The sequence below is a fragment of the Silurus meridionalis genome, chromosome 18 (assembly GCF_014805685.1).
Source record: "Silurus meridionalis isolate SWU-2019-XX chromosome 18, ASM1480568v1, whole genome shotgun sequence".
NCBI classification, from domain to species: Eukaryota; Metazoa; Chordata; class Actinopteri; order Siluriformes; family Siluridae; genus Silurus; species Silurus meridionalis.
Window position 1 is genome coordinate 21,192,405 of NC_060901.1, and position 22,036 is coordinate 21,214,440.

Genomic DNA, 22,036 nt, shown 5'->3' on the forward strand with positions numbered 1-22,036 from the left:
GTGTAGATGTGAAACTGTATATGTGTGTGTGTGTGTGTGTGTGTGTATGGACTGAAGATTTTACATAGAACATGCATCTCTCAAACAGACATGACCTGCACTGTGACCTCTTCACATTCTCAAACAGAAAAAAAATCTTTGTGTGTGTGTGTGCGTGTGTGTGTGTGTGGTAAGGGACTTTCCCCCCAGGCACGAACAGCTTTTGTACAGGCAGCATGACTTCCTGCGACGCTGCTCTCTACTTCCTGTTCAGGGTTACACACATCATTAGTATTAGCGAGAACACTGCATGAGCGAACCTCACTAACTGCAGCCTGGCAGCGAGGCTTTAAAGGAGCGGTGCGCCATTTTTCAGGCCCTCTGCTGCATGCATGACGGTGAAGAAAAAAAAAACATCTGTAACGTGTGACTCAAAAGACGACAATGATTTTGCCATATATTGTTTTTTGTTTGTTTTATAAAGGAGACGTGTTTAACATGGAGCTGATTTCAGGGCCAGAAAAACAATTCAGCCTAAAATGTAAGAGAAGCAGCTTTATAAAGCCATTGCTCTTATTTTACATAATGCATCTTTAATATTAGCTGAGAAGTTAATCTATGTTTTTGCTGCGTTTGCAGAAGCAGGCTGGAAGCGGAATAGAAAAAGGGAAACGAGGGGAAAACAAGAAGGGAAAGAAAACACACTCGACGAGCGTGAGCCAAACATGCCTGCGCTTGTACCGTCATCGGTAAACAATCCGATACTGATCGCGAGAGGGGGTGGGGGAGGAGGAAACACACACACACACACACACACACACACACACACACACACACACACACACTCGAGCTGGCTAACTTCTAGTCATGTTTGTTTTCCCAGTTTGTTAATAGCACCGAGGCACATCTATGTCACAAACACATCTTGGAGGTGTGGCCGGGGGGGCGTGGCCATTGCATGACCGGTTGACCACGAGGACCACAAAACCCCCTCCAACAATTGTGTGGTGTGTTTGTGTGTTTATGTGGTGTAACACGAAAAATATTTGATGCGCCCGCCCACACACACACAAACACACACACACACACACACGCTAAAGTTTGCTATCTTACAATTGTTTTCATTAATAATACAAGGAACAAGGAAGTGTTGCATAAATAAATAAACCACGACCAGGCGTGTCGCTGCACGAGTTTCCGTTACCGCCGTCGCGATTCGATCGCTAACGAATAACACGACGTCGCCTCATTAGCGGCTGTCAATTAACTTTCCCGCTTCCCAGACCAGAGACTTCTTCATCGACGGTTAGTTCACGCCTACTTCTAGTAAGATTTATCGCTTAAACGATTATACAACCGCGTTTTACTGATTCGAACAACAACACAACATTCGAACGCACGTTTTTGTTTTATTATCCGTTTTTAGTTACAGACATTTGAGGGACCGAACGAACCTAATCGTTACTTCTATATAGTTTCACATAATTTAAATTCTAGCTAGTCTATAGCTACTTGATGAGGCCAAAAGTTTGTGGACACACCCGACCCTGCAACAATCCAGGAGCGTTCTCTGAAGGTTCCCAGAACGTCGCATGAAGGTTTTCGATGGTCGAACCCTAAAAGAGCTCATACAGAACGTTCTTTACTGTTCTTCCTTGATTTACAGTCAAGTGCCTGCGATTTAGAAGCTTATCTCTGAAGTTCTCATACAAACCGAAGCACTTGGGAGCGATTAGAGCGACGGCGATAATGAACTAACTCCGCAATGTTTTCACCCAAGGATCTGGCATAGAGCCAAATTGTTTTCATAAACACGTCAATCATCTGAACGTTTTTTTTTTTCTCTTCAGATATTTGGAGAAAAGAAAACCCACGGTGCTCGAATGGAGAGCTTCAGGGTTCGAATGTAAAGAGAGAAAAACAAGAAAAAAAGAAAAACGCAGGTCTGTTTGGATTCCTCAGTTCCAGGAATCTCTACACAAAGCAAGCGAATGGAAGAACAAATGAAATGCAGGCGAAAATGCTTTCCTCTCTTATTCTCTCCATCCCTCTTTTCCTCCCTCCCTCCTCCCCACTTAGGAGCACAAACAAACATCTCCGCGGATTTTTTTTCCCCCTTTTTTTTTCTTTCTTCCTAGAAGTTTTTGAATCGGGTCCAACCTTTCAATCGCTCGAATCCTCTCCCCCTCTCTCTCTCTCCCCCTCTTTTTATTCCTCTCTTCACACAAACATATTCTAGAGGTCCGGGGGTGTGTCCGCTCCGAGCCAATCGCGATACAGCAAAGCAGTTCGGCTTTTCTCCAATGAGAAATGAGGGAAAGGGGATGGAGAAATGAAGGGATGGAGGGATGATGAGTGAAGAACAGAACTTGCTTTTCACTCTCCTGCTCTTTCGTTCTCCCTCCTCCTCCATCTCCTACATGATGATGTATTGCGTTAATGTGGGAGTATAAATACACTCTGGACGTTTGCCTGTATTAAAAGGGGGCTCGTTGGGAAACACACACACACACACACACACACACACACACGTACATGCACATGTGCAGTTATTGAGTAAGCTGGTCAGAGGGTGGGGTTCGAGCTCATACCTCTTGCTGAAAGAACTATTTGTACTGAACAGAAGCAAAAACACCTGGACGTGATGTCCATTAGAGGCGGTACAAGAACACACACACACACACACACACACACACACACACACGTACACACGTACACACACACACACACACACACACAGCACAAAAATATATTTCGAAAGGACCCAATTAACGCATGCAGGACAAAGTGCTCCATGAATGCTGATGAATTATTAATATTACTCTTCATTAAACAACCCGAGTGCAGTTCAAGTGGAACCAATGACCTCCAGAGGACAGAGAGTACAAAGGGTACTACAGGTACCATCAGGTACCAATACAGGGCCATCAGGGCCAGCAAGAACTTCTCTACTGGTCTAAACACTATTAGATTTGCTGCCTTACGTTTAAATCTATTTATGTTTACATTCGCAATTTCTATCCAATCAGATTTCAGCCCGTGTTTCCAGGGTCAAAAAAATCTCAGACTGCGGTTTTAACCAATCAGATTTCGAGTAGACGACTCCGGGGGCCGTCTAGCAGGCATCCGATAAGGTCTGCATTTTCACAACCTCATCTGTAGCACAAGCTCCTAAATATTCATGTGGAATTAATGTGTTTTTTTTTCTATTCCACAACGACTGACGGAGGAAAAGAAATCGACTTACTAGAAAAGCTGGATGTCGAAAACCCAAACATTACGCTTTTTATCTCACAAAACTGGTAATGAAGCTGTAACGATTTCCAAACCAAGCTTTCGGCCGAAACGATGAATATTTCGGACGCAGGGTTGAAGTCACTCAGACGTGTATGAGATATTTATGAAAATTTAACCCGTGTTGCTGAATCTGGGTTACAGCTGTACATACCCTTCATAACCCAAATGCTATAACATTCCTACGCCGCATTCATGATAATGACTTTTTGTCGATTTGTACTGGTGCGTATCCAAAAATCAAATACAAAAGCCCCAGTGCGCGATACGGTTCTTTCTTTCGTTCTTTTTTTTCCTGTTTACATTGGCACGCATCCAAGACGAAAATGCTGTGCAGTATCATATGTCAGTTCACTTCTGAAGGACGAACTGTAGCAAAAAGCGATGACTTGGAGACGATTTTACTGCATGATGTAGAGGTGAAGCGTTAAACCCCTTACATCTTGAATCCTGCTGCTCTGAATCACACCTACGGATAAAATAGTGGCATCAGATTACATTTATTTCCATGAGAAGGTCTATGAGGTCCATGAGAAGGTCTGTGCTGCATTTCTATGAATCGTAAAGCTGTTGGAGTTATCTCCTGGTGCTGTTTTTCCTCCTTTTTCTCATTTCCTTCTCCAAATTCATCTTGTACCTCGAGATGTTGATGAAAATCACCGCCATGTACATGCTGAAATCCTCCATGGAGTTCAGGAAGGTCATTAAAAAACATCTATTATCTCTGTCTCACTCTGGAGGGAAGTGGAACTGGAGGTTTCCTCTGGTTCCAGGTGTTTATAAGCAGAGCATTCGTTTCGATTCGACTGACCGATTTGGACGATTTTGAGGAACACAATTGTATAGAACTTCTTTGGATGCAGTAGAATGAACTTTTAACTTCACTTGTACCTGTGCACTGATCCATTTCTGAAGGTATGCTTTCCATGGGTGGGATTTGTGTGGAAGATCTACAAGCCTGCTACAGAGCTCAAACGACTATTAAACAGATTAATGTGAACACCACCTCAGGCCTCCTCACCTACATCAGTACCTTAATTTTGGCTGAAAGAAATTCCACACAAATCTCCACAAGATCTAGTGAAACATCTCAGAAGAGTGTGTTCTACACATATGAAAGTCACGCTGACTTTAGCGTGCAACTTTATCCAATGGCGTTCTCACAGATTTCAAAGAAACCCTCAGGTCATAACGTTTGACCGACTTGGCTTGTTGCTTGAGTGGTGTGTGTGTGTGTGTGTGTGTGTGTGTGCGTGTATGACTCAAGATTTTAAACAATGTCTTACGGCATTGATTCGCACTCTCATTTGTTTCCAGAAAATGTTTTCATTGAATGCTGATGTTCACTTTTACAGGCGTAAATGGAAATGGAAAACACACACACACACACACACACACACACACACACACACACACACACACACACACACACACTCTCACCACTATAACTACAGATCCACCCCAATACACACACACCATTATAACTACCATCCACTCTAACCCCGCCCACCACCATAACTGCCCATCCACTCAAACCCCGCCACCACCATAACTACCCATCCACTCAAACCCCGCCCACCACCATAACTACCATCCACTCTAACCCCGCCCACCACCATAACTACCCATCCACTCTAACCCCGCCCACCACCATAACTACCCATCCACTCTAACCCCACCACCATAACTACCCATCCACTCTAACCCCCCACCACCATAACTACCCATCCACTCAAACCCCGCCCACCACAATAACTACTCATCCACTCTAACCCCGCCCACCACCCACTCTATCCGCGCCCACCACCCACTCTATCCGCCCACCACCATAACTACTCATCCACTCTAACCCCGCCCACCACCATAACTACCATTCACACTAACCCCGCCCACCACCATAACTACCATCCACTCTAACCCTGCCCACCACCATAACTACCATCCACTCAAACCCTGCCCACCACAATAACTACTCATCCACTCTAACCCCGCCCACCACCCACTCTAACCCTGCCCACCACCATAACTACTCATCCACTCTAACCCCGCCGCCACCATAACTACCATTCACACTAACCCCGCCCACCACCATAACTACCATCCACTCTAACCCCGCCCCCACCATAACTACCATCCACTCTAACCCCGCCCACCACCAAAACTACCATCCACTCTAACCCCGCCCACCACCAAAACTACCATCCACTCTAACCCCGCCCACCACCATAACTACCATCCACTCTAACCCTGCCCACCACCATAACTACCATCCACTCAAACCCCGCCCACCACAATAACTACTCATCCACTCTAACCCCGCCCACCACCCACTCTAACTCCGCCCACCACCCACTCTAACCCCCACCACCATAACTACCATCCACTCTAACCCCACCACCACCATAACTACCATCCACTCTAAAACACACACATATATACACACACACACACACACACACACACACACACACACACACACAGTATAAGGGCATGAGGACTGGTGGGTCAGGTGATGTTCTGGTCTTTTATCAGCTATTTGCTGCTGCTTAGAAACCACAGCAAAGAGAACGGTTCAGGTCAGAGAGTTCAGGAGAAATTCACTAAAGCACATGTCTCATGACCAGAGATGGAGAGATGGAGAGAGAGAGAGAGAGAGAGAGAGAGAGAGAGAGAGAGAGAGAGAGAGAGAGAGAGAGAGAGAGAGCGAGCGAGCCTTTGAATCACAAAGACAAATAGGCAGAAAGACAGAAAGAGAAATAGGCAAAAGAAGAGAGTTAGACAAAGAGAAGAAGAGAAACAGATAGTGAGATAGTCAGAGAGTTCTACAGAGACAGATGAAAAGAGAGAGACAGGAGATATAAAGAGAAATAGTAAAGAGAGACAATAGATAGATTGCAAGTGAGCAAAAGGAAAGATAAGAGATAGACAGAGAAAGAGAGACAGCAAGTGAGCGATAGACAGATGAAAAGAGAAAGAGATCAAGACAGACAAGAGATGGACAGCAAGTGAGCAAAAGAAAAGACAGAGAAAAGAAAGAGAGAGAGAGAGAGAGAGAGAGAGAGAGAAAGAAAAACAAGAGACAGACGGCAAGAAAACAAAATAACAGAAAGATGGAGAAAACAGACAAACATGAAGACAGAAATAGAGAGACAGAAATAGAGAGACAGACAGGAATAGAGAGAGAGAAATAGACAGACAGAAATAAAGAGACAGACAAGAATAGAGAAACAGACGGGAATAGAGAGACAGAAATAGAGAGACAGACAGAAATAGAGAGACAGAAATAGAGAGTGGTTCAGAAAGCAACACTTGAAAAAGGAGAAAACTAATAAAACAGACCCTCCCGAGTCAGAGAAACGTGACGCTTTTACACGCTTTCTGGCCTGCAGTCCCTCCCGGTGTCCCTCCCGGTGTCCCTCCCGGTGTCCTCCCCGAGTGATACAGACGACTGATCACTTGTTTGTTTGTCGTTTATTACACACGTGTGGTTTGTTTGGCATCGCTCAGGATCTGGGTTTCATGCCCGCTCCTATTTTTACCCTGTTCAGTTCGGCAGCTCGTCCGTTTCCATCTCGCACCCCGTCCACATCCGTTTCCTATTTTACTGCTTTCACTTCATCTTTTTTTGTGTCTTTTTTTTTTGGTCTTTTTTTGAGTTGCGCATAAATTAATACAGCTCGTGGTGTGATACGGCGTGTGATAAGTGTTGTGGCGTGTCCACTTCGCGTCTGGGTGCACGTGTGAACTGCGGGACGTGCAGGACGTGACTCACAGGCCGCAGAAGCCGAAACCTGGCCGCAGACGAAGCACCTGAGCCTGACGGAATAAAGGAGGGGGCACATGGAGGAGGTTAATGGGGATTAGTAAGGTAGAATTGTACGTAGACTCCGCCCACTTTTGTTGATTGGCTCTAAACATTTTCTTGCAAAATCCTGGTGTAATTTGAAAGAGAAAACTCAAAGAAGTCGTATTAATTCTGTCTCGTATTAATACCAGACACAATTTCGTCTAGCGCAAAAAGCCAGACGTAGTCCAGGATGTAGTTTTTTTGTCCAGACAGTTTTTCTGTCCCATCCTAAAAATCTGGTAGTGTGTGTAAAATGACCTGAGTGTCAAGAAATTAACTGACCCCCACACCCCCCCAATCTCACACACACACACACACACTACAAAGTCTACAAGCCTTTTCAGGGTCAAGCGTTTGGTGGAAATTTCCGTTCTAGCCACAATAGGGCAACATTGCCCCCTGTTGTTCAATTCAAAAACCCTATTGAACACCTTCTCGGTGGATTTTTTATGCTGACTGCACCTCAGACCTCCTCAACTCCATCAGTTCTTGACTCTCTTAAGAACCTTCGGGAAAGATCTAGAACCACATCTTTTCCCAAGGGAGTGATGGGAGTTAAGAAAGACATGTGGAACGGGACGTTCAGAAAGAAGACAATCATTCGGTCAGGTGCCCACAAACTTTTGGCCGTACCCTGTGTATAGGTCATGTCTGGTATAGGATATATAATGTATAGGAGAGGGTTCCAACTCTTTCTCTGCCTTCGTTCTGTATTCTAGTCACTCTCATGTTGTGTGTGTGTGTGTGTGTGTGTGTATGTGTGTGTGTGTGCCAGGAATGGTGCTTAATGCTTTTTTAGCCCTGCAGCAATGCCAAGCAACCAACAACAAGCCACACACACACACACACACACCCACCCTTAACTGACCCAGTGCAAACCCTTCAGCTATTTCAAGAACAGAGAAATGGAAACGTCTTCAGCTATCGAATGCAGGTCAGAAGTTCAGCCTGAGGGACGCTTTCACACCCTCGTGTTTGAATACCGCCGGAATTAGCAGGGTGGGGTGGGGTGGGGATTATTTTTGGGAATCGAATCTGTAGCTGTTTGTTTTGCTCCTGACTCTATTTACTCCTATAAGAAGCTCCACTCTTTAGAGAAGATGTTTCTCTAGATTTTGTGGAGATTTCGGCCACAGTTAAATCAGTTACTGATGTAGGTAAAGAGGCCTGGGGTGGCGTTCACATTCATCTCACTAGGGTTGGAGCTCTATAGCAGATACGCCACTCAACCCACATCCAAGCCATGGAAAGCAGATCTTCAAGGAGTTCATCTTCACAGTTACTGTAAAAGTCGGGTGTCCTGATACTTTTGCCCTTATAATGTAACAAAATCCGTCTAAAATCTTCTTACGTTATTATGAAAGCTGTAAATATTTACAGGAGCAGCAGAAATTTCTTACCCAAGACAGTGGCGTACCATGTTATCACGAATAGGTCATTCTCCACCCGAGCCACCAGAGGGCACACTCACATGAAGCATAGCCTTAAAACGATAAAAAAAAGAAACATATAAAGCAGCTACTGATGCGACGCGATCCGATTCACCGCTATTGCGATCCCCTTTCATAAATTTCCTCCCCTTTCATAAAATAAAACCAAATGTTCTTTTCCTGTTGTGTCAGCAGGAAGTTACAGCTCTACCTCTGCCATGTAAATCTGTATTTCAATGTGACTCTCAGGACACGCCCACACACACCCTCACAATTCTCATTGTTATGATTAGCGTCCTTCCAGTGTATGTTTGCCCGAGTGCCCTTGGTCTTTAAAACCCTGAAGCCAAAACCCACATGTCCTGTCATGAATCAGCATGAAGCTGATCTAGATCCACATTTACATCCACACACACACACAATATGTTCAAATAATGTGCTGCTTGGGTATGTGCTAGGTAGGACCACCTTCTGCTGCAGCTCAGTTCCTAGCAGATTAACATACATTGTGGGGTTTCACCCATTCTTCTGGACAGATTTGATGCTCATTTGATCTTCAGTGCGATGTGGTGTGAAGAGATATGAGGGGATGGGGTGAGGAAAACGAGGGTGTAGTGAGATGTTTAGAGGTGTATAGAGATAAATATGGAGGTCGAGTGAGGAACAGGGAGGTGTAGTAAGATGTATAGAGATGTATGGAGATGTATGGAGGTCGGGTGAGGAACAGGGAGTTGTAGTGAGATGTTTAGAGGTGTATGGAGATGTATGGAGGTCGGGTGAGGAACAGGGAGTTGTAGTGAGATGTTTAGAGGTGTATAGAGATATATGGAGGTCAGGTGAAAAACAGGCAGGTGTAGTAAGATGTATAGAGATGTATGGAGATGTATGGAGGTCGGGTGAGGAACAGGGAGTTGTAGTGAGATGTTTAGAGGTGTAGTGAGATGTTTAGAGGTGTGTAGAGATATATATATGGAGGTTAGGTGAGGAACAGGGAGTTATAGTGAGATGTTTAGAGGTGTATTGAGATGTATGGAGGTCGGGTGAGGAACAGAGAGGTGAAGTAAGATGTTTGGAGGTGTGTACACAGGCAGGTGTAGTAAGATGTTTGCAGGTGTGTAGAGATATATGTAGGTCAAGTGAAGAACAGGGACGTGTAGTGAGATGTATAGAGATGTATGGAGGTCAGGTGAGGAACAGGGAGGTGTAGTGAGATGTTTAGAAGTGTATTGAGGTGTATGGAGGTCGGGTGAGGAACAGGGAGGTGTAGTAAGATGTTTGGAGGTGTGTAGAGATATATGTAGGTCAGGTGAAGAACAGGCAGGTGTAGTGAGATCTATAGAGATGTATGGAGATGTATGGATGTCGGGTGAGGAACAGGGGGGTGTAGCGAGATGTTTAGAGGTGTAGTGAGATGTATGGAGGTCGGGTGAGGAACAGGCAGGTGTAGTGGGATGTATAGAGATGTTTGGAGGTGTTTAGAGGTGTATTGAGACGTATGGAGGTCAAGTGAGGAACAGAGACGTGTACTGAGATGTATAGAGATGTATGGAGGTGTGTAGAGATATATACGGAGGTCGGGTGAGGAACAGGGAGGTGTAGTGAGATGTTTGGAGGTGTGTAGAGATATATGTAGGTCAGGTGAAGAACAGGCAGGTGTAGTGAGATCTATAGAGATGTATGGAGATGTATGGAGGTCGGGTGAGGAACAGGGGGGTGTAGCGAGATGTTTAGAGGTGTAGTGAGATGTATGGAGGTCGGGTGAGGAACAGGCAGGTGTAGTGGGATGTATAGAGATGTTTGGAGGTGTTTAGAGGTGTATTGAGACGTATGGAGGTCAAGTGAGGAACAGAGACGTGTACTGAGATGTATAGAGATGTATGGAGGTGTGTAGAGATATATACGGAGGTCGGGTGAGGAACAGGGAGGTGTAGTGAGATGTTTAAAGGTGTGTAGAGATAAATGAAAGTGTGAAGAGAAGGTCTGGATGTGTGTAGAGATGTAGTGAGATGTTTGGAGGTGTGTAGAGATATATATGGAGGTGGGGTGATGAACATAGAGGTGTAGTGAGATGTATAGAGATGTATGGAGATGTTTAGAGATATATGAAAGTGTGAAGAGAAGGTCTGGAGGTTCGAATACACCTGTAAATAAGACTTGCTGTGTTGTTATGCATTTATACTTGAGTTTGTAGTAAATATTATAATTTAAAGAAATCTGATCAGTTGCAGGGGAGCAAATACTTTTGCAAAAGACTGAGACGGAGTTCGTATACTGACAAAAGATCTTTTCCAACTATTATTTTTTTTGGCTGGAAATCCAACTGGCTATAATCCTACTGTGTATCTGGGCATGTGTGCTAGTGTGTGCTAGCGCTGTGTGTGTGTGTGTGTGTGTGTGTGTGTGTGTGTGTGTGTGCGCGTGCTGCAGCAGTGCTTAGTCGGCCAAAGTTCGTATTTTCTCAGCAACACAGTGTGCAGCAGTCCGGGTTTGTGTGTGATCCTCTAATCCCTCATATCCCAGACTTCTCAATGCTTCTACAGTAAGCAGAGAAGGTCAAAAGGTCACAGCGAACAAAAGATCTGCAGCGAACGTCCTGTCATTCCTAAAAAATGTGTGTGTGTGGGTTCTGGAGGCTGTGGAGTGTGTGTCAGGGTTATCACATGGCGGTGTTAATTAGGACAGAAGCTCGAGAGCGAGGATAATATTGAGGGGGCGTGGCTTAAGTATACTCGAGTGTTATGATGTCACAAAACACGGTAGCTTCGATTTGAGAGGCCGAAAACTGCAGTAGGAATACCGTGCTGAATCCTGGAGGACACTGTGGTGCCTACAAACATCTGAACACGCGCACACACACACACACACACACACACACACACATATATTTCCACTTCCTGGATTTCTGGAGATATCATCCAGTCCATGTGAAGGTCTGGTGAAGTAAAGGAGACCTACTGATCCTGTCTTTCGAAGCGAAAGGTGAACCTCCCCTGTGGAGAAACGACCAGCGCTATTCCGAGCTCACACAGACACACACACACACACACACACACACACACGTGCTGCCAAAGATGATCCCGACACCAACATACAACAAAATACCACCTAGATTTCGAGGTCAGAAGTCAAGTCTCAAGGTGGACCATTTTAAATCCAGATGTGGGAACCCCAGATGTGGAACATGAAGGTGATCGGCTCCTTCGATTGTAAAAGAGAAGACTTTGAAAGGTTCTTAGAACCGTGTCGAGTTTGAAAAAAAACCCCTGAGGAAATGCTTTGAAATCAGAGGATGTTAATCATAGAAGGAAGAAACGATCAAACTGGAGATGCAAACCATCTCACCTGGACGCTGCGGAGCAACCAGATGCATCTTTCCTTCACGTCTTCGTAAGGACACCTCTTGGACAGCATGAGGACGCGTGCCAGGACGCAGTTCAGATCCTCTGCCTTGCCAGGAGACGTCGATGATGGCACCGATGATGCCGGTGGTGGTGTCTTCAGGATCGGCTTGATACTCTCCACCTTCTTCTTCACATCCTGCTCAATGTGCTCCATGGCTGCGTGTCTGGAACATGAGTCCCGGCTGGCCAGGGTTTCCCACACTGCCGCTCCGTCTCTCACGTCCATCGTTCCAAGGTTTTTCACAAGCTTCTTAAGACGTGAGCTGCGAGGAGAAATGTAGATGTTCCATCAATGCAATGCATGTTCCTAAAGACATAACACCCCCAAGCTCAGGATCTTCACAGCTTTCTGGTAGAACATGAGAAAAACACACCATCCTGCATGCAAGTAACTGCTGAACACTGCTTTATTCATGTCTATAATAAAGATGACATAAAATAACATATGCATGAATGACGTGTGTGTGTGTGTGTGTGTGTGTGTGTGTGTGTGTGTGTGTGTGTTCCATTTCTTCGCAACGCACCCGAATAGACACACATCCTGACAATGCCTCCTTTCTATCCTTCAAATAGTCATCACTTACATGCATTCACTGCATTTATTCCTTCTTTCTCTTTTCCTCCTCGTCACGTTCTCCGGTTCTGCGGTCCAGGCAGCTGAAGAAGCAAGCGCCCAGCAGGAGAAGGAGGAGGAGGAGGAGGAGCAGGAGATGAAGGAGGAGGAGCAATAGGTGGAGGAGGAACAGGACGAGGAACATGAGGAGGAGTGTCCTTCCATGTGGGGCGATTTGAATTTAACAAACACGTGATTGACAGGCGCCTCCGCGAATAGCATGCCATTCTAAGGCGAATGGGCGTGGTTTAATAAGGAGCGCACCAATCAGAGTGAGGAAGAGGCGTTGTTAGGAAGTGTGAGGATTGTAATGTGGTGTAATGTGGAGGGTTCAGGAGCCCCACCAGCACTTGTTTATCCCGAACCTCCGTCTCGTTGACGTACAAATGCGCGCCACGTGATCAACAGACGTGAGTGCCGAAAATAAAAGTGCAAATGAGAAGAAAACGCTCGTGATGGTTTTTAATGGAAGCTGTACTGGTTTAATGGGAAATGTAATGGGTCTGGTTATAGTGGTGGCATGTGATGTCTGATACTATTAAGAATCACATGTTGGAAACATTAGAACACCATAAAGTCTCCATTAAGAACATGACCCATGTGTTGGTGTCTACTGGACACCATTAGGGCACCATTAGTTCCCTGTAATGGTTTCCATGGTTTGATGATGGTGATATTATGGTGTGTGGTTCACTAGTGGTCATTTGTTACCTTCTGTTGATTTAGTGATACATGTTAAACCGTGTACTGGACACCATTAGGGACACTGTATTTCTGTAATGGTTTCTATGGTTCAGTAATTATGGTTTATTGGCGTGTGGGTGTCTACTGGTTGAGTAAATCAGATACCTTTAAAAACAAATCTACCGGAGACCATTAGGAACCAGTAGGACACCAGATTCCAGTAATGTATTCTTTGGATAGGTTATACTGGTTTAATGTTGTGGGTGTCACTACTGGTTATTTGTTGCTTTCTGTTGGTGATATGAATCACATGTTGGTGTCACCATTAGGAACTATTAGGACACCATTAAGACTTGTTTCTGTGGTTTGATCACAATGATTTAATGGTGTGTGGGTCACAATTGGTCATTTATTATTATTATGGGTGGTGGTATGTTATGTCTGATACCATTAAGAACTTGAACCATGTGTTGATATAAACTGGACACCTTTAGAAACCATTAGGACAAATAATATGCTCGCTTTCGCAACAATTGCGATGGCATTTTGAATTTCTTTCCAACATTAAGAACCTGATGTGACTAATGATGAATGAAGACTCATTTCCATATTCCTAAAAGCTGGTGGAAAGCCTGCTGAGAAGAGTGGAGGAGATTATTATAGGAATAAGCAAATAAAAAATTAAAATATATCAACAAGCACATTTTTTGTAAAATTAGGAGCTGTTTGGGACACAAAAAGCAGTTTTTATTGCTGGAATTAAATCAAACGATCTGAATTATAATATAAAAGACTTGGATCTGCACCGGAAGTGCTTTCAAGGCGGCAGAGGAAGAGGGAAATTTAAACCTATACTGTGTACCAGTGTCAAAAACAGCTGTTGGAGGATGTATCCCAAATAACGCATCGTTCCCTGTACACGTACACTACATAGGCCAGAGAAGCCGTTCTATTCCACCCTATCTAGGGCACTTGTTTTAGTGATTTGGCGACATTTGGAACACATCCGGTGTAATCGCTGCGAACGGCGTTATTAGCCTGGAGTTTATTTACAGAAGTTTATTTATGTGATACACGGCGAGGTTCATCGGTAATGGACCGTTTACAAGATTTGGTAAATATATACCGTGTTTTTATTAAGTTTTTAGATTTATAATGCTTTGAAAAAAGTTTTATTTTTGACGGTTGGACTCGGCTAGCTAGCATCGCGTTATGCTAGCTAGCAAACAAATCATCGAATGCTACATTGCTAAAATATTGTAATGGTAAATTAAACCATTCCTATAAAATAAATGTATATTAATAGCAATAAGACTGATAAAGTTTGTTTTAGCAGTGTATAATAAATACGTGGTCACGTGATCTAATGAAGGGGGGTGTCACGTGACCAAATGAATGTCTCATGAGTGTCATGTTTTTCTTCTCGTCCCTTTGGTTTCAGGCCTGGTGTCTGGACTCTCCTTCCAAACACAGCTACATTGGAAGCTATTATGCGCCCCCGGATAAGATTCCCTCCCAGCCGATGGAGAAGCACCAGGAGAAATCCAGCAGGAACCTGAGGAACGTCTGCACACACACACTTCACACAGAGCCTGACCCTGGGAGCAGAGGTGAGGAGACTGATCTCATCTGATCTGATTTGAAGTAATGAGCATAAACTAATACCTGGTTTAACCATTCGTTCATCCATCCATCCATCCATCCATCCATCCATCCAATCAATCATGCTTTCTCCATTCGTTGATTCCCCCATGCTCTCTCCATCCATCAATACATACACGTACATGCCATCCATCTCATTCCGTCTATCAATGAATTTTTCATTCCATCCATCTCATTCAATCCCTCACTCCATCCATATCACTCCATTCCCCAAGTCATCCATGCGTTCTCTATTGATCCATCAATCTATCCATCCATGTTCTCCATACATTGATACATGCATGCTCTCTTCATCCACCCATTTATCCATCCATGCTCTCTCCATCCATCAGTTCATCTATCCATCAAGGCATCCAGCAATGCGTTCATGCTCTTCATTCATCTCTCCATCCATCCATTCATACCGACACTCTTTCCATCCATGCATCCTTCTATCTTCTGATGTTATTTTTTTGTCAGATGTCCTCTAGATTTCTTATCTCACTGGTATTAACAGGCTGGTGTGTGTGTGTGTGTGTGTGTGTGTGTGTGTGTGTGTGTGTTAACAGCAGTGATCGCAGCTCTGAAAACTCTGCAGGAGAAGATGAGGAGGTTGGAACTGGAGCGTAAGCAGGCAGAGAAGAACGTGGAGAGGTTTGCTCAGGCTGCTCGTCAGTTCGGCTCCGGAAACCAAAGCAGTGAGCAGCTGGAGAGCAGAGAAGAAGAAACCTCAAGGAGAAAAGGTTTTTCTTTATTATATATAATAATATACAGCTATGTTCTCCAACTCCAGTCTCTGTGACTCTGACTCGTTCTCTTCCTCCCTCTCTCTCTCTCTCTCTCTCTCTCTCTCTCTCTCTCTCTCTCTCTCTCTCTCTGCTAATGAAGAGCTGAGGTCTCAGTTACACTCTGCAGAAGCTCGGTGTTCTGTTGGAGAAACAGCTGGAATACATGAGGAAGATGGTGGAGAGCGCGCAGAGAGAGAAGATCGCTGCAGCAGGCAGAGAGGTGAAAAATAAACATCGCTTCAACACACTCAATGCAGTAATCACACACTCGCATCCATTTATTCATTCTCTGCATCTCTCCATCCATCAATTCATACATGTCTGCCTGACATCTATTCATACATTCACCTACTCATCCAGGCTCTCCATCCATCCATCATCCATCCCTCCATCCATCCATCCATTTGTGCTTTCGAACTATCTATACATTCATGCATCCATGCATGCTCTCCAATTATCCATTCTCTCTATCTATCTCTCGCTCTCTCTTTCTCTATCTATCTATCTATCTATCTATCTATCTATCTATCTATCTATCTATCTATCTATCTATCCATCCATCCATTCTCTCCATCCATCCATCCATCCATCCATCCATCCATCCATCCATCCATCTATCCATCCATCCATCCATCCATTCTTTCTATCCATCCATCTATCCATCCATTCTCTCTATCCATCAAGCCATCCATCCATCCATCCACCTATCCATCCATCCATCAATTCACTTCATCCATGCATCCATGCATACCCTCCACCTTTCCATGCTCTCCACCCATCAAGCCATCTATCCATTCTCTCTATCTATCCATCCATCCAAACATCCATCCATCCATCATCCATCCATGCATGCTCTCTATTTATTATACATTCATGCATCCATGCATGCTTTCTTTCATCCATGCATGCTCTCTGTTTATCCATCCATCCATCCATCCATCCATCCATCCATCCATCCATCCATCCATCTCTCCATGCCTGCTCTCCATCTCTCCATCCATCCACCCATTCATCCATGCTCTCTGTATATCGATCCAACCATTCATCTACCCATCTATTCATTCATCAATGTTCTCTATCATCCATCCATCCATCCATCCATCCATTCATGCTCTTTAACTATTTATACATTCATTCATGCTTTTCATCCATTGATCACACATGCCCTCCATCTATCCACCCCTCCATCCATTACTGCTCTCAATCTATCTATACTTGGGTGCATCCATCAATTCATCCTCTTCACCTATCCATCCATTCATCCATCCATGCTCTTCGTATATCTATCAATCCATGCATGCTTGCTATTCATCCATCCATGCAGTGCAGCATGTCTTCTTTAAGCTCTGCTCGTTTATAATTCAGAATGTTTACACTGTTTTTTTTGTGTTCTCCTGTAGGAGTGTGTGCAGCAGAAGAAGTCCAGACCTTCTGAGTCACAGATCCACACTCAGCTGCAGAAACTGGAGGAGGAGTGTATCAAGCTTACCATGACCCAGTCTGAGGCGGAGGTATAGATCTCGCTCTCTCTCGCTCCTTCTCGCTCCCTCTCGCTCTCTCTCTCTCTGAGGTGTTTTGTCTGTGGTCAAAAGTATTGGGACACCCGACTTTTCCACCCATATGTGCTTCTTCCCCAAACTGTCATCACCAAGTTAGATGTCTTCACGTGTGGAAAATCTCGAGTGGCCTGCTACGGAGCTCCAACCCCACTGGGATGAATTGGAACGAATAAAATAGTAAAAATCTTTAAAAGATCTAGTGAAACATATTCCCAGAAGAGTGGGAACGTGAGTGGGACTAAATGTGCAATAGGATGCTCCAACAAAAAGAAGCAGCACATGGTCATCTTACTGTCGGGTGTCCACAAACGTTTGGCCATACAGAGTCAGAAAGAGCACATGAGATGTTTCCTGAGGAGAATTGAGTTGTAACGGGTTGTAAATTCGCCACGTCTGCACTTTTGTCTTTTCTCAAGAGGAAGATCAAGCTCTTGGAGCAGAGGTTACTCGCCGAGGAACACGAGCGCAAACTGGTCCAGGAGAAAGCCGAGGAGGTATGGAACCACCACAATCAAATCACCTTTGTTTCTTCAGTTTCTCAAAAACCCAGGAGCAGGTTAAAGGACACGATAGAGCTGTAACTCACATCAAATCTTTTTCCATTAGCAGGAGCTTAAATCAACTCTGAGCTTTGAAAATGTACAGTATACGCCCAAAAGTTTGTGGACACCTCACCATTAGATCGCTACGTGCTTCTTTTTTCTCCATTCGCTCTTATAATGAGCTCCACTGAATGGAGCATCTGCTGCTGTAGACGTGAAGAGCTTTTCTGCATTTACAGTTACAAAGAGAGCTTGAGGCGAACCTGCTCGTTTCGGCCGCTGAAGTGAAACCCAAAAAAAAAACGACGACCAAAGAGAAGAGTAAGGTAGTTAGAACTCATTATTCACAACTCGCCACTAGATGGTGCTCTATTCCAACATAATAGTAAATTGTTTTGCTATGGGAACGTTTTTTTTTGTTGGTAATCAAATCATTATTTCAGAAACCGGTTAATACAGACGTACCCAAATGCATCCCCAAAGCCAAGAGGATGCCTTTCGTGGCTGGAACGGTGAGTAACTGGTGCTTAGAAAGGATTCGCTTATTCCTTATTATTAATCTAAACGGTGTTTTTGTCTGCAACAGTCGACAAGCCCCAGTCACTCGGTCAACGCCAACGTTCAGAGCGTGCTGCATCTCCTAAAGACCAGGCAGCCTCGGGTGTGTGAGAGGACGCAATCTGTGCAGAAGAAACGATCCCCGAGCGATGGAGCTGCAGCTATGGGCAGCCTTTCTGAACTGCTTCTAGCGCTACAGGACGAACTTGGGCACATGAGCTTGTGGGTAACTCAAGCAAATTCTGCTGTATAAGCAAAAGTTTGTGGACACCTGATTATATTGCTGTGTGCTTTTTTTTTTTTTTTTTTTTTTTTAGCTTCCCATTCGCTCTTATATTGAGCTCCACTCTTCTGGGAAGATGTTCTACAAGATTTTAGGGTTAGGAAAGGCAGGAGCTGATGTAGGTGAGGATCCTGGGCTGCCACAAAGATGTTCAATAGGGTTTGAACTCTATAGTAGGATATTCAAGTTCTTCCACATACTATCCAACCCTTGGAAAGAAGATCATCTTGTTCCTTGAGCTTCGGGGGTGGGGTTGTGCGTCCGGATACTTTTGGCCCCACCGTGTAGGAAAATGAGAGAAAAAGATACGACGTGTATAATCTTTCATACAAATCCATGGTTCAGGAGCAGAGTTTGCTAAAGGGACGGAAACTATCCAGAAACTTTCCATGGAAACTTTCTCCAGGGGAATTTTGGGAAGTCGGAAAGGAATTCACGGGAATTCATTCGAAATTTGGGGAGATTTATATAAATTGTATCGCATACGGACGTAAATATAAACATTTAGTTTGGACATAAACTGAAATGCATGCAAACTAATTCAGATTATTATTATTGTGTTGCAGTGAACATCAGGAGCTGGTCAGGCAGATCGATGAGACTGATCAGCGCCAGCTGAAGGAGGATCTGGAGAGAGAGCTGGACTGCTTGGTCAGGAAGATGGAGGAGAAAGCATCCCAAATCACCAAACTCCGCAAACACCAGCAAACCGTAAACGTCCTCCTGCTCCTTTCGTTCCGGCGGTCGGGTTTCCTGGATTTATTTTTGTAGCTCTGGAAATGTTTAGACTGTGAAATGATGCGGAACGAGATTTTAGGATTTTATGAACAGAAACAGTGTATACACCCTATGTTGCCAAAAGTATTTGGACACCTTGGCTTTATTCATTTACTCTTCTGGGGCGATGTTCCTCAAAATTTTGTGGAGATTTGTTTTTCATTCAGCCATTCAGGAAAGTCAGGTTCCTCATGTAGGCTGAGGAAGTGAGGAGACCTCGTAGGCCACTCGAGATCTTCCACGCGCAAAGCTCTGTGAAGATCTGCTTTCCATGAGTTGGATGCATGTGGAAGATCTAGAGTGGCCTCCTATAGAGCTTAAACCCAATGGGATGAACCGGGGCATCACCCCAGATCTCCTGACTTCACTACACCATTGCGTATGCAATCTCAGAATTCTAGAGGAACATCTTCCCAGAAAAGTGGAGCACATTATAAGAGCGAATGAGATGCCCACGGGTGTCCACAAACTTTTGGCCATACAGTGTATCTGCTCAGGGGTCTGGATTGAGTTCATGGTTCTCAGGAGCCACATTATAGAGTATACAGAAAGACAGCGCTGATACCCCGTTTCTGTACGTAAATCATAGTGGTGGTGACGTTTGTACACGTGTTTTCACGCATTTAGGTCCAAAAGCCGTCCCCGAGCAGCCCGGAGAAGGAGAAGAAGAAGAAGAAGCCGAAACCGAAGCGAGCGTCAAGCGCAGACACGTGGTGTTTAAAGCGAGTCCAGGTGGCGTCTCCTCCCAGAGGTACCGTCTCGCCCTGTAGACCACAGAAGCACCAGACGGCAGGTCACGAGCATCTACAGCTTCTCAGAGACGCCCAGAGGATGCAGTCGAACCTCCGGCAGAGGGACATCAGCTGGGAAACGTGAGGAAGTCTTGGGATATCATTTTCTCTCTCCATGCTTTTAATGAGATTATTCTTTACATTGTCGACATATTTAAATATTGTAATAAAATAATATTGTGGCGATTATAGTTTTTTTTTTTCTTCCCCAATCATCTCGCAATCATGGTCAGGGCTTTCGCAGGTATGTCACCATGGTAACCATGGTAAAGTCTTGGGTATTATTTGATTTGTTTTTTTATTTATTTTAAACACAGTGCAGCCAAAAGTATCTGGAGAGAAACCTGTTTTGTGAGACAGCCCCCTCCCCCGATTCGGTCACGTGACCTTTAATGAGTTTTTGCGATCTAGTTGCGAATCACACGCCGTCCCTAAATACCACATAGCATTCGGTTTTCTCTCACGCTGATGCAGCGCACACACACACACACAAGTGTACGAGTGCAACACAGAACTTCGTAGTGCACGTCGATGAGACATGAAACAGTAAAAAAAAAAAAAAAATGAAAAATAAAAAAAGCACAGATCATTTTGCTTGTTTTGTTAAATGTGCACGAGGCAGACGGAAGAAACAGCTGCCTTGATGATAGACAGACTGTCCCCCTTTTGGGAAACCCCAAAGAGTCCAGGACACACACACACACATACACACACCCACCCCATGAACCCTGACTTGTATCATCTAAAGACCTTAAAAAAACAAAAACGTATCATAGTTCATGCGAAGGGAATATTTCATGCTACAGCATCCAAAAACGCAGGATCTATTGAGTGCCTCAAAGTCCATCTACATATGGGTGGAAAAGTCAGGCGTCACAATACTTTTACATGTATGGTATTGGAGCAGGTGAGGGTTAAGGGCCTCGCTCAAGGGCCCAGCAGTGGTGGCTAAGTAATGGTGGAATTTGAACTCATGACCTTCCAAAATTCAATACTCAAAGCCAACAAAGTGTAATCCTTTTGATGATGAATTTGTTTGCCAGAAACAAGATCGCCTGAGTTTATATTTCACCCATAGCGACGTGTTCACACGCGAAAAAGGGTTCAGAAAGGTTGTGAGTTCAAATCCCACCACTACTAAGCTGCCACGTTTGTGCCCCTGAATGGTCAGTAGCGTCAATATGTTTGTGAACTTGACCCACTCGAGTTTTATCTCTTCAGCCAGAAATTACGTTACTAACGTTGCTTTACGGCAAACCAGATCTTCTAGGACGATTTCCACTGATCGCTCTAGACCTACCTGATCCATCCTGATGAAGTTCCCATCGCTGGAGAGCCTGAAGAGACATGAGCTTTTTGTGCAGCGGTGCCAAAACGCTGACCTTTCAGCTGATCATCGTCTTCGGGAAGAGAGTGAGGTCTGCAGGAGGGCGAGGTGACTGAGAGCACACGTGGTCAGAACAGCACCAGTTGCACAGCTCCAGATGTACGCAGGACGATTTATTTCGGCACACTGACTTATGAAGGTCGGTGCACCCTGTGAATGTGCGTGCTGCCATCTGTTGGCGTGTTACAAAACCAGTCTCAAAACATTTCGATACACTTCTGTGCGACACTGGATCAGGACTACAATCGCCATTTGCTTTCAAAATCACCTTGACTATAATGAACGGCTCTTCAAGATGAGGATGGGTTCCATCTCGAGTTTGGTTCCTCCCAGGGTTCTTCCTACTATCATCTCAGAGAGTACCGCTTACAAGTAACACTTGTGAAGACTAAGACAAGCACTCTGGAGGTTTTTGAGAATCCAAGGAAGTAGAATAACTTGTCATGGATGGAGGACACCTGA

The 22,036-nt window shown here is 44.6% G+C and overlaps 2 protein-coding genes across 2 annotated transcripts in view; one reads left to right on the plus strand and one right to left on the minus strand.

The window, feature by feature from the left end:
- The window catches only part of sesn1 (sestrin 1), a 29,828-nt gene extending 17,084 nt beyond the window's left edge, over positions 1-12,744 (minus strand). Inside the window, exons 1-2 of the mRNA XM_046874277.1 lie at positions 12,536-12,744; positions 11,893-12,214 (exon numbers count right to left, since the gene is read on the minus strand). Coding sequence (XP_046730233.1) covers positions 11,893-12,214; positions 12,536-12,729 — 516 coding nt within the window. The 5' untranslated portion in view covers positions 12,730-12,744. The remainder of the gene's footprint in view (positions 1-11,892; positions 12,215-12,535) is intronic.
- Positions 12,745-14,050: 1,306 nt separating this feature from the next.
- On the plus strand, positions 14,051-20,373 carry cep57l1 (centrosomal protein 57, like 1). Its single transcript, XM_046874103.1, is given in 12 exon segments — positions 14,051-14,362; positions 14,690-14,858; positions 15,459-15,632; positions 15,778-15,814; positions 15,816-15,897; positions 17,078-17,188; positions 17,653-17,730; positions 18,018-18,104; positions 18,222-18,290; positions 18,365-18,558; positions 19,186-19,330; positions 20,024-20,373. Coding segments are annotated over 12 exon segments (1,416 nt in total). The 5' UTR covers positions 14,051-14,341; the 3' UTR covers positions 20,273-20,373.
- The last annotated feature ends 1,663 nt before the right edge of the window (positions 20,374-22,036 follow it).